This window comes from Diceros bicornis, chromosome 25, assembly GCF_020826845.1.
Source record: "Diceros bicornis minor isolate mBicDic1 chromosome 25, mDicBic1.mat.cur, whole genome shotgun sequence".
Taxonomy (NCBI): Eukaryota; Metazoa; Chordata; class Mammalia; order Perissodactyla; family Rhinocerotidae; genus Diceros; species Diceros bicornis.
The window spans coordinates 4,093,945-4,106,665 of record NC_080764.1 but is presented as its reverse complement, the minus strand read 5'-3'; the positions used below and the strand labels follow the sequence as shown (position 1 = coordinate 4,106,665).

Genomic DNA, 12,721 nt, shown 5'->3' with positions numbered 1-12,721 from the left:
CAAAAGCCGGATCCTACTTCTGCTGCCACCACTGGCATTCACGCCTCTCCGTGCCTCACTTTCCTTGCACTCGCATCAGAGCCTGGGCCAGTCCATGCAGAAACAGGACGTGCAGCCCACTGAGCACAGGTCAATGCCGCAGTGGTGCTACCTTCCTCCAGCCTCTGGTGCCCTTGAAGGGAGGTCACAGCAAATCAGAACCCTGGTTCCACACAAGCAGCCACGCGGCCTTGGGCACAGCCATCTTATCAGTAAAACAGGCGGGATCCCACTCCATCACAGCTGGGTGGGGATCCTACGGAACAGGCGTATAACCATCCCAAGGCCACACCAGATGCTCAGGAGAGATCAGGTTCATCTAACTGGGGTCTTCAAAGAGCTTATTAAATATGCCACCGAAACACAATCAGAAATGAGTCCAACAAGGACCTTTGCTCTGGCTTTTGAGGCTGGCGTTACAAGATAAACACGAGAAGGGCCATAATGTCTACATCAGCATTTCTCTGTCCCTGAGTGAGGATGAGCCCTAAGAAACCTCGAGATCAGCAGGGTAACACAGCCACTCCGATCTAACAGAGGAGGATTACTACTAACACTGAACCACAGAGACCAGCACTGGCTGGAACAAGCCAGCGATCCCATGCAGACTATGCTGAGGACGGTCTCTGGGGTCAGCATGCCGGCCGTCACAACCCTGGGGTTGGCCTGGCCACTACTTTGGCAGATGCATCTAAGGGGATATATTCTAGAAGGTTCTAACGTGTCGGAGGGAAGGGGAGGGAATCTGACTCTAGCCTAGATTGGGGCTCCGGGACGCTGGGCCCAGGTGTCATATGTGGGGGTCCGGCCCTGGGCGACCCCTTTTGCAGCGCTGGCCATGGGGGTTGGATGCCCATGGTCCCTCTTCCCGGATGCTCACTTCTTAGAGCCACTCTGAGTGCCCTGGGCAGCACAGCTGTAGTTCCCGATGAAGCCGCCAAAGCGCACGGCCACAGCCGTGTCACAGTCGTCCACAGTCACCACGGCCACCTTCTCTCCGGACGGCCCGTGGGGCAGGCCCAGGCGGCCGATGTTGGGCTGTCGGAAGACAAAGCACAGGAGGCATCAGCACGTTCTCCCACCAGCGCCCTCGGCAGGTTCACCGGCCCCTGCACATGCCACCCTGCCTGCAGAGGGGGGAGGACACGGGAGGGTGGCGTGTGCATCAGGGGCAAGAAGCGCCCCCAGCCTTGTTTTAAATTAGTCCCCAAAACCAGCTGTACTAGGTTATAATCTTAAATAAAATTATGTCCCTTCCAAACCTCAGAATGTGATCTTATTTGGAAATAGGGCTGTTGTAGCTATAATTAGTTAAGATGAGGTTCTGCAGTAAGGTGGGTCCTAATCCAATATGACTGGTGTCCTTATAAAACAGATGCAGAGACAGACACACACAGGGAGAACACCACGTGACAACTGAGGCAGAGACGGCAGTGATGCGTCTACAAGCCGAGGAATTCAAGGATGGCTGGTACAACCAGAGGCTGGAAGAGGCAGGAAGGACCCTCCCCTAGAGCCTTCAGAGGGAGCACAGCCCTGCCCACAACTTGATCTCAGACCCTGGTGGTGTCCCCTGGAGTTGTGCAGTGCACAGCCTGCACCACTGTACGTGGTGATCCCAGCTGAGCCTTCCACTCCCCCCGGCCAACCATCTGACCTGTACCTCAGTTTTTCTGTCTACAAGATAAGGATTTAATATTAGAATACCCATGCTCTCTGTGTTACAGGGACTTTGAGGGTAATGTCAACATAAGATACAGGAGTCTCTCAAGAGCCCCTCTTAGACAAATCCAAGGGAGGATTTTACCACACCACCTGGTCTCCTAGGTCACGGATAATCCTTTCCATTTTCTTCTACGTCAGTCGGTGAGATCACAGGTCTGATAAACTATATCCTTCAAGATTTCACCTTCAGTTAAGCAGCAGTTAGAGAAGTATAAAAAATAATGTTTTCTCGCTCTGTATCAGCAGCCCGCTTTGGAAAACGTGCACAAGCACCTATTACGGGATGCTTAAGTGCTAGGTGCGATCCTGGGGAAAGAACCGTCCCCGGGCTGTGCGAGCCCCATATTATCTTTACAACTTATAATTTACATTTTTGGGGATGGGTGTGAGCCTTCCAGAGCACGGACGTAAACAGCATTTATGCTTGGGAAGCTTACTGGAATGCAGCTGCTGTTTACACAACAGCAGTCGTCCTAAACTGCTGCTCAGTTATCAGTGGCTCAGAGTTATGGGATTCAAGCAAAAGCAGCGAGGAAAAGGAAAACCGGAGGCGAAGACAAAAAAATCAACATTTGCACTCAGAGCCTCAGTTACCGCCTGAGACAGCCCACCGTTAAGACAGACTGCAGAGCCTGGGACTACTTAATCAAAGCAGCAAGCAAGGCTTTTAGGAAAACAAACAGTCTCTGATCAGATCACCCAACATCTGCTTCTGGATTCCTACTCCCAGATCCACCGGTCATTGGGTCAAAAGTGACGGTCCTACGGCCGCAGGACCAAGCATTCTCAGAGCAAGAAGTGAAAGGACCAGCAGGAGAGACGCACACGGAAGCACTGGGGAGAAGCCATGACTCTGAGGGCCTGCTCCCTGCTCCACGGGGCACCCGCCGCGCCACCCCTTCCCATGCTGCCCCAGAACCAGCAGCCCGCCTCGTGGCCAGTCTGCTTAACACGCACCAACTACCCACTGTGCAGTCAGTGTCACCAAGAGAGCACACGGGAAGCTCGGGGAAAGGCTGTGAGCAAAAGGAAAACGAGGCTGCAGGTGACTCAAGAGGCATGGACGGGGTTCCTCAAAGAGTAAACAGAGCTGCCACAGGACCCGGCAACTCCACTCCCAGGTACAGACCCGAGAGAACTGAAAACAGGCACTCAAACAAAAGCGTGCTCACAAATGTTCCCAACAGCACTACTCACAACCGCCAAAAGATACAACAATCCACATGTCCATCCAGCGATGAACGGATAAACACAATGTGGTCTATCCACTCGATGGAGTATTATTCAGCCATAAAAAGGAATGAAGCACTGACACGTGCTACAATGTGCATGATCCTCCACAACATTACACTCAGCGAAAGCAGCCTGTCACAAAAGGCCACACACATATTGTGTGATTCCGCTGATATGAAATGTCCAGAATAGGCAAATCCATAGACAGAAAGTAGACTGGTGACTCCCAGGGCTGGGAGGCAGGGTCTGAGGGGAATGGGGAGTGACTGCTAATGGGTACAGAGTTTCCTTTTAGGGCAATGAAAATATTTGAGATCTAGACAGAAGTGGTGGTTGCACAATCTTGTGAATGCACTAGATGCCGCTGCATTGCTCACTTTAAAGGTTAATTTTATGTTATGTGACTTTCACCTCAATAAGCAAAGAAAGCTGTCCGGATGAGCATCCACCATTCTCAACCCCCCGGCTACTCTCTACCTGGATGACCTTCGGGAATCTCCTTCCCCATTTTTATCTGTAAAATGGGAATAAAATACATGATGTGGCCTTCCCATCAAGATTGTCACGAGTAATAACACACAGTAAGAGGAGAGAAAGTTCTCGGTCGGAGGTGAGAGGTGTGCACATAATTACACAGCAGCTTGAATTGGGAGGGAGGGGTGAAACGCAGACACCAGGGGTATTTGATTTGGGCTCAGGTCGTCTGTTTTTGTCAAGGGAAGACAAAGCTGCCTCACACTGTACGGCCAGCACGCAGGACATTCAGAGCACCGACGTTGGGATCTGGCACGGGCTGATGAGAAAGCGTGCTGCAACTGTGCTGGCACAGGTGGGGAGGAACAAAGAGCAAAAGGAACTGCTCCCTAATATTTCCAAGAAGAATTTTTAAGGTTTGCCACACATTTGCACAAAAGAAAAAGACGACATGGGAATAAAGGGGCCACATGGCAACAGACGAGTACTTTCTCAATTCTCACGTTAGCAGGGTGCTGGACACAGGATGGGGGAAGGCCAGCGTCCCTGCATCTTCCCTCCTTGGGCTTGGCTGTGCCTTGTGCGGCTGCTGGCCAGACCCAGAGGACCCCCTGCCCCCACTGACCCCATACCCTCCCCTGTAAGCAGCCAGGCCTGGGCACTCAGGGGCCAAAGGAAGCAGGCACAAGATACACAAACCGGAGGTGCCCACCAGTCACACGGCCTGAGGCTGGTGACATCTACACCCCTCCATGTGCACAGGCTGCCCTGAGCAGAACCCGCCACAGGACAGGTGGAAATGGGGCCAGTGAGGACAGACCCACCACGCTCACCCCTGCCGCCATCTGAGAAAACACCCAAAGGGCCACCGTGCACTTCAGTGGGGACCTGAAAGCAACAAGCTTTGCGAGTCTGGGCAGATCCAGATTCTGGATTCTCAACAGATCAGCCAGAAGCCATCACTTGGGGTCTGTCCCTTTTATTTCCTTCAACTTATTTTCTCCTCTATGCGCAGACTCTCCCTGTGTGCTTCCATTCAGATGCTCTAAAGCAGCCAGTGGAGACTCTGTGTGAGCACAAAAGTGTTTGGTCCTTACGAAGCGCTCACATTTCTACAGGCTTTTAACCTGCTGCAAACAATTCCTCGTCGGGGAGGCCGATAGGGGTTCGATTTCAAATGCTGGATGCGGGGGACGGCAGTGTAGGCCTCGAAACCAGACACCAGGAGAGGCAAGTCTTGGGAAACAGATTCATGCTGTGTCAGAAATGATTAACCGACACTCATATCAAAGAATTCACACATGGCTGGACTTCAGGAATGTCACAGAGTCAAAATGCAGCCTTGAACACGTACCGTGCTGCCCGTCCTCAGACACAGCGAGGTTCACACCCGACGTGTGGGCTTGCAGGACACAGCCCACAGGTGACAGCGGCCCCAGGAAATGCGGGCAAGACCCGGCCGGTCCCGGTACAGAGGTGACCAGCCCTCCCTAGGGAGCAGGCATGGCACTTCTCTGAAGTGACTTGGGAAATCCGTGGTCAGAGTCACCAGGAGAAACATCCAGACACACACACGCTTCCAGGATCCAAACTGATCCCCAGGGAGCCTCTGACAGGACTTCGTTGGAACTGGAACAGCAGACCAAGAGCCGCCTCCCAGAGGCCGAGGCTGGGCTGGGAGGGGCTCCCACACAAGGAGGTAACAGGACATGTTCTAGTGGAGACCACCCTCTCTGAGCCTCAGGTCCCCACCCTAACACGAAGTGTGAATTCCCTCCTGCCCTCCAGGCAGGCCACGGCCCCTCCCAGGACCCCGCTCTCTGGTCAGGCCTCCACTCAGGTGTTTGGGACCCCGTGACAGTGACCTGCTGATCAGTCTACATCCCTCGTGTGGAGGGATTCACCAACACCACAGGAGAAAGGGCCGGAGACAGAACGTAGGAAAGACAGGTGAAGGGGCACAGCAGTTTATCCTGAAGCTCCACCCACTTGCTATCACCGCACCCCTTCTGAGTCTTCTCGAGGCACTTACTCTGCTTGATTTTCCTCGTCTTGACTTGCCTTGTTACCGCTACACCCACCCCGAAGAACGCAAGTCCCTGCAGCATGGACCTCACCTGCCCACTCACACGGAATCCCAGGGCCCGGGACAGGGCTCAGCCACACTGGGCCATGATGAAAGGACGCCACATACGGCAGGTTCACCTGCACCCGGGTCTGCCACGGGGTAAGAGCCACGCTGACCAGACCGGCTTCTCCAGGACGGTGAAGTGGCCAGACATTTTTGGAACTCCATGCAGAACCCAGTGTCTCCATAAGGATCAAACGGCTTGTTCAACGAGAACTGGGCTGCTTCTCGGTGTGGACGTGCGGAGCTGCCGGCCACCAGGGGCAGCCCGGGGCCTGGAGGTGGTTCTGGAGCAACACTCCTTCCCCGGTTCCACCTCACCTGCATTTGCAATCGGGGTCGGGGCCTGCTCAGCAGCGGTAAAAAGCCATTTTGCCTCCTTCAGTCAACTAGATTGCCCGCAGAAGCTCGGAGTTCCCCAAAATTAAGTTGTAAAAATATTTACTTCTCTTGAGTTTAACATTAAGGACAAAAAAAAACCCAGACCTTTTTTGATCTTTTTCCTTGAAGACATCGGAAACCTACATCCTGGGAAGGACACAGCGTCTCCCTTAGGGTGCGGGCAGCAAACCACTGCACAGAAGCTGGACTGGGCCATCAGGCCACTTACCAGCCGCCAGGCAGAGTGGACAGCTCTGAGTTATCCCGGGGGTAAGACAACCTCAATTCCTGCACACAACTCCAGCCGAGGGGGGCCAGGTCTCCCAGCTCCCTCATCTGCCAGTGACCTGGGGCAGGGTCCATACTGCTCTGAGCGCAGGCAGCCCCGCCTCGAGACTGGGTAAGCTCATAGCTACCACCTCCAGGGTCATGTGGGAACAAAATGAAAGAGTGGATCTGAACCCCTTCACAGAGTGCCTGATGCTGGGCTGGCTGGTCTGGCTGTCACACCAATTCGGCCCAGCTGTGACAGCCTAAGGCCGGCAGGGGACACGGGACAGCAGTGTCCACAGCCTCCAGGGAGCATCACCTCCCGAAGGCCGCGAGTCCACACCCTGACCCCACTTAGGAAAGTCACCTGACTTCCCTGCACATGAGGATGCATCTGTAAAACAGGGGTAAAAATAACACCTCCCTGGCGGGATTCACGCACCACGTACGGGAAGGGCTCGGCGCTACGCCGGCCACCAGGGGCATTCCACGAAAGTCTGCGCTGCCGTGCTGTCGGCAAAAAAAACGAGAAGAGCCAGAAAGTGTGCAAATGGCTGCTTTCCTTGGATTTCTGCTGCTTTAATATTTTCCTACAAGAAAAGAATATAATTTCTTTTTATACATCCTTAAAGAAAAAAGGAGCAATCAGCAGCTCTTGCGTAACTGCGTCTTGACCAGAGCCACAGGTTCTTCTCCAGGCTTGGGCACAGAGCGACCTGCAGCTTTGGAGTCCTGCACTTGTTCAATTATCCAGGAGACGCTAACAGACTCTTCTTATTTTGAGAGCATTAAAAGGAAAAGATTTTCAACAAGGGTGTGAACCAATTGGTCACCTTAGAATTTCTTTAAAAAAATCACACCAAAGCCTTCTGTTTCTCAGGCAGGTGGTCAATCCAGGGTCACCGACAATTCTGGCCACAGATAAAAGCGGGGAGCTCCGTGTGCTTTTCTGATTGTTGTAGATATGCTCAGAAATGAAAGAACCGAGGGCTGAAGGCACAGGGTCACTGAGCTCTGTCTGTGTGCTCGGCACTGTGTATAAAGAAGCGTCTCCTAACAGCCCCAGTGATCTCCGTGGGGATGACTTTTGTTCTGGAAAAGATCCATGGGGCATGTGGCCAGCCCTCCCTGGGCCCGGCACTTCACCAGACAAAAGGTCCCAGGGTCCACAAGAGGGAGCCAGGAGCCACTCAGGTGCTGTCCCTCCTGGACCCGGCCATGAGGTCAGGGGCCCCCTCTGCGGCCAGCTGGCCTGCCAGGCTCTCTGGGTTTTCTGGGAACCAGGGAGTTTATGCAGATTTGCTCAGAAGAGGTCTCTTCTCCAATGACAAGTGAGGGGCTTGAGTTCCTTACGTTTATATAGCAACTTCTTGGAAAGCTGGGGTAACACATTCCTTCTCTTGGGGGCTTTGTAGACGAAGAGTTGCTCAGCACAAACTGGGGGGACCCTCGGGCACCCGATGAGAAGCTCATGTCCCTCCACATGTGGGATCCTAAATCTGATGGTTGGTTACTTACAGCTGGACGAGAGATGGGGAGGGGGCACCCCTGAGCGGCAGACCACTGGGGTCCTCCGCATAGGCACGGGGGCCGGGCGCTGGGGAGGGGCTCCTGGGGCTGCAGAGATGGACTCTGGGCTCAGCCCACACTGTCCCAGAAGAGGAAGGGCAAACCACTTTGAGCAATGGCAAAGTCACTCTGAGCTACGAGGATTTACAGGTCACAGGTGGCCTTTTCATAAAGCCTCCTCGGACAAAGGGAGAGAGGCTCACAAGAGATGGGCGTGCAGGCTCACACACATGCTCCTGCAAAGCCCCGGCCTGCTCCTGCCAGGACCCTCACAGGTCCCTCTCTGACTCCAGAGGCTGGACAGCGGCACAGAGAATCCCCGAGACCCTTGGTTTCTCCGGTCCCCCACAGACCCCAGGGCCTGTCCCTCACCTCCATCTCCTTTCTGAACAGTCTCCCTCCCCTTTCCTCCCCTCCCGGTCTGCAGGCCTTGAGGGTGACGTGCTGGGATCCTGTGATGAAAATGGGGGGCTGAGTTGGTTGGGAGAAAGCATGGAGGGGCTAGAAAAGGCAAAGGGGAAGGTGGGGAGAGGGACAGCCTCAGCAGGAGGGCACATGGAAGCCCGGCACTTCACCAGACAAAAGGTCCCAGGGTCCACAAGAGGGAGCTGGGAGCCTCTCAGCTGCTGTCCCTCCTGGACCCGGCCATGAGGTCAGGGGCCCCCTCTGCGGCCAGCTGGCCTGCCAGGCTCTCTGGGTTTTCTGGGAACCAGGGAGTTTTCGAATTCCATGGCTCAGGCCAGCCTAGCCCCCACTGTCCTGCTCTGGGCCTCAATTTCCTCCTCCTCTGAGGGAGGATGTGAGGACCTCAGTCAGTCCCAGGGGTGGGAGCAGAGGCGAGGAAAGGCAGCCAGCCGGGGGGGCAAGGGCTGCATCATTTCACAGCATTGGAGGGGCGTGAAAGCAGGGCGCCGGGAAGGATGGGGGCGTGAGACGGACGGCAGGTCAGGGAGAGCGGCCACAGCACCAGACAGGGAGCTGGGGTGAAGTCACTGCTGCCTGAGCCCTGCGGGCGACTTTCCATAACAGGCGGGCAACACAAAGGCCCAGGGTGGGGCCACGTTTGTCCCGGGGAGTAATTATGTTTCCAGAGCAGGTGACTTGACCATCTGACGAGGCCGTGTTTTGGAAAGGAAGCAGGCGACTCTGTTCCAGCTCCTGGGCCGCCAGCAGGCCGGCGCCCCTCACCTCTCCCACGGAGGCCACTCATCAGCCTCTTCTCACCGCCCTACTCAGCTCCAAGGGAGGCACGGAACATTCCAGGTCCCAGATGAAGGCAAATTCGGTTGCAGACCTTACCCTCTGACCTGATGGGTGAAGGGAACGGGGCCAGTCATGGGAGCGTCGATATTCGATATTTATTGACTACCCGCTGGGGCAGGCACAACAGAGGCCATTCCGTCCCCCGGAAACTGGCCGAGTAAGTAGGAATACAAAATGACTCACTCCGGACTGGGGCCTCGGGCTTGAAGGGGGTGAACCCGCACGGTAGGAAACAAGCGCAGCGGGGGCCTCCCCGCGACTCTCCTCTGAAACATGTGTCCACTCTGCAACTCTCTGTCGGTGGGAGAAGCAAAGCTACTGAGACCCCAGTGCAGACATGGGGACAATCACACCTGCCTGGCGGTCTCCTTCATCATAAAGCTCTATTGTACTTCACAAAAGCTTACCTACAGTTTAACAAAGTTTAGCTTCCTTATCTTGTAATTCTTTAAGTCAAACGATTTTTTAAACACAAAATTTAACAGAAGAAAGCAAAAAAGGTTCATAATCCCATCACCCAGATGACTCCTGCTGTATTCTTTAATAAAAGAAAATGCGAAACATGTAAAACCTCACAGAAAGGTATAAAAGGACCACGAAGGCCGCCTCCTTTCTCATCAACCTATTCCCAAAGGGATCCACTCCGTCGTAGACTGTTTGCAGAAAGAGCCACGATAACGCCTCCTGTCACAGAATCATGAGGAGTGATAAATATCTGATGTTTTAAGACACCACGTTTTGCGGTGGTTTATGACCCAGCAACAGCTTTCTGATACATGCTGTTGACGGTTTTTTTTTTTTGAGGGAGGATACCCTTCAGAAAAAAACACGCGTACACCAGCACATATTTGTACTGTGTATCTTTCCAAGTTCTTTTCATTAAGCTTTTTATTTATTTAATTTATTTTTTGTGTGTGAGGAAGATCAGCCCTGAGCTAACATCTGTTGCCGACCCTCCTCTTTTTTCTTTTGCTGAGGAGGACTGGCCCTGGGCTAACATCCGTGCCCATCTTCCTCCACTTATATGGGACGCCACCACAGCATGGCTTGAAAAGCGGTGCGTCGGTGTGCACCCGGGATCCAAACCCCGGGCCGGCACAGCGGAGCACGTGCACTTAACCGCCATGCCACGGGGCCGGCCCCAAGCTTTTTACTTTGAGATCATTTTAGATGCACGTGAAATTGCAGAAAATAACAGAGACCCGATGTACCCTTACCCAGTGTCCACCAATGGTAACTATCCTGCAAAAGCTGGGATGGGGACGCTGAAACAGTCAAGATGCAGAACATTCCATCACCACTAGGACCCCACTTGTTGCCCTTTCACAGCCACACCTGCTTCCCTCCTCCCCAACCCCAACCCCTGCAACCACTCATCTGTCCTCCAGTTCTATCGTTTTGTCATGTCAAGAATGATATACAAATGGAATCCTACAGTACATAAGTGTGTGAGATTGGCTTTTCTTTTCTTTCTTTTTGGTTTTTTTTTTTTTTTGCTGAGGAAGATTCACCCTGAGCTAACATCTGTGCCAGTCTTCCTCTATTTTGTATGTGGGTCACCGCCACAGCATGGCCGCTGACAAGCAGTGTAGGTCCATGCCCGGGAACCGAACCTGAGCTGCCGCAGTGGAGTGTGCCGAACTTAACCACTAGGCCACAGGGTCAGCTCCCAAGATTGGCTTTTCTTGCTCAGTGACTTTTCTGCCGCGTTTATCAATAGTTCATTCCTTCTTATCACTGAGCAGTATTCCAAGTTCTGTGGTATGGATGGACTACGGTCTGTTTAACCACTCGCCCACTGAGGCCATCTGGGTTGTTTCCAGTTTGAGGCTGTTATGAAAAAACCTGCTGTGAACATTCGTGTACAGGTTTCTGTGTGGACAGGAGTTGTGTCTACATTCACGAGGAATATTGGCCTGTTTTCTTTTTTGGTACTGTCTTCATCTGGTTTTGGTATTAGGGTAATACTAACTCCACAAAATGAACTGGGAAGGGTTCCTTTCTCTTCTATTTTCTGGAAAAAGACTGTATAGAACTGATGTAATTCCTTAAACATTTGGTAGAAGTCTCCAGTGAAACCATCTAGGCTCGGAGATTTCATTTTGGGGAGTTTTTAAAATACAAATTCAATTTCCTTAATAGTAACATGGTCATTCAAATTATTTATTTCATATTGAGTGAGTTATGGTAGTTTGTGTTTTTTGAGGAATTGGGAATTTATTCTTGATATTGGTATTCTGTGTCTTCTCTCTTTCTTTTCTGGTCAGTCTTGCTGGAAGTTTGTCAATGTTATTGATCTTTCCAAAGCTTTTTGTTTCATCCATTTTCTCTACTGTTTTTCTGTTTTCAGCTTCACTGGTTTCTCCTCTTATCTTTATTGTTTCCTTCCTTCTACTTGCTTTGGGTTTACTTTGCTCTTCTTTTTGGAGGTTCTTGAGGTGGGAGCTTAGATTATTGATTTGAGAATGTTCCTCTTTTCTAACTTAAGTATTTAGTGCTATGAATTTCCCTCTCAGCACTGCTTTACCTGTACCCCACATATTTTGGGATTTTGTATTTTCATTCCCTTTACATTTTTTAAAATTCTAAACAAATTTCCTTCCTTCCTCCCTTCCTTTTACGAATAATTGAATGCTTCGGTCAAATCTCCACTAGGGCCTCTTGTTCCCAACACCTGATGGAGTCAGTCAGTAGAGTCAGGGCGAGTGAGGCAGTAGCTTGCAAGGCTAGAGCTGCTTGAGAAGAATAAGGGGCCCTGGTGGGGCCCTAGGGCGAGCAAGGAGGTGGTGGATTGGTGGAGTGAGAGGTTGTTTAAATAATGGTAAATTGAGAAAATAAATAACTACATTGAGGGTAATGGGAACAAGGTTTCTTACTGATAAAGAGTTACAGATACGGAAGGGGAAAAACTAGAATGAACTCTGTAGGGTTGGAATGAAATTCATGGTTTTCAATACGTAAAGATAGAGAGAAATAAATATGAATTTCAGTATGTGTATGTATGTAGATATGTATGTGCACACATACTCATACACACACACACATATACATGTCCTAGTTCTGCCTAATGAGAGAGACTGGGAGTGAGACACCCCAGTAGCAATGAGCACACCTAGCACCTGGATCTTGGTTTCTAAATACCATTCTTTACTAAAACAATCCAGAGTTCTATGGATAAATGGCTAACTCCAGGACTGGGGCAGAAAAAGTACAAAATAAGCCTGGAATGTCTTATTGTGCCAAAAAGTAAAGGAGTGCTAATAAAAATGATGGGGGTGTGTCAAAGGGACAAAGCCAATCAGCTGGCTCTCACACCTGTGTCCTTTTAGCCAAATCTGAGATACGGGCCAAATCAGAAACAACCTCAGCACCAAATTAATGAAAATAATAGATTATAGCCCACTGAACAAAACAGGAACTCATGAAGCCACACTGACATAAACAAGTAGGGAAGATTTTGTTTCTTTCTGCTTGTTTTAGCAGAAAGCCAACTAATGGACCTAGAATGATTGATGGAACTGGAAAACAGCTGACATTCATCATGGTAACAATGGATACGGGTAGGATCATTGAGGGAGGCCAAAACTAGTGGGTGAAAGATGATGCGACAGAGCTGGTGGGGAGAGAAAGATAAAGCAA

At 51.5% G+C, this 12,721-nt stretch overlaps 1 protein-coding gene across 1 annotated transcript in view; it reads right to left on the bottom strand.

The window, feature by feature from the left end:
* Positions 1 to 12,721, bottom strand: part of CELSR1 (cadherin EGF LAG seven-pass G-type receptor 1) — a 149,832-nt gene that overhangs the window by 49,021 nt on the left and 88,090 nt on the right. The window contains 1 exon segment of the mRNA XM_058568133.1: positions 920 to 1,077. Within this exon segment, the coding sequence (XP_058424116.1) occupies positions 920 to 1,077 (158 nt within the window).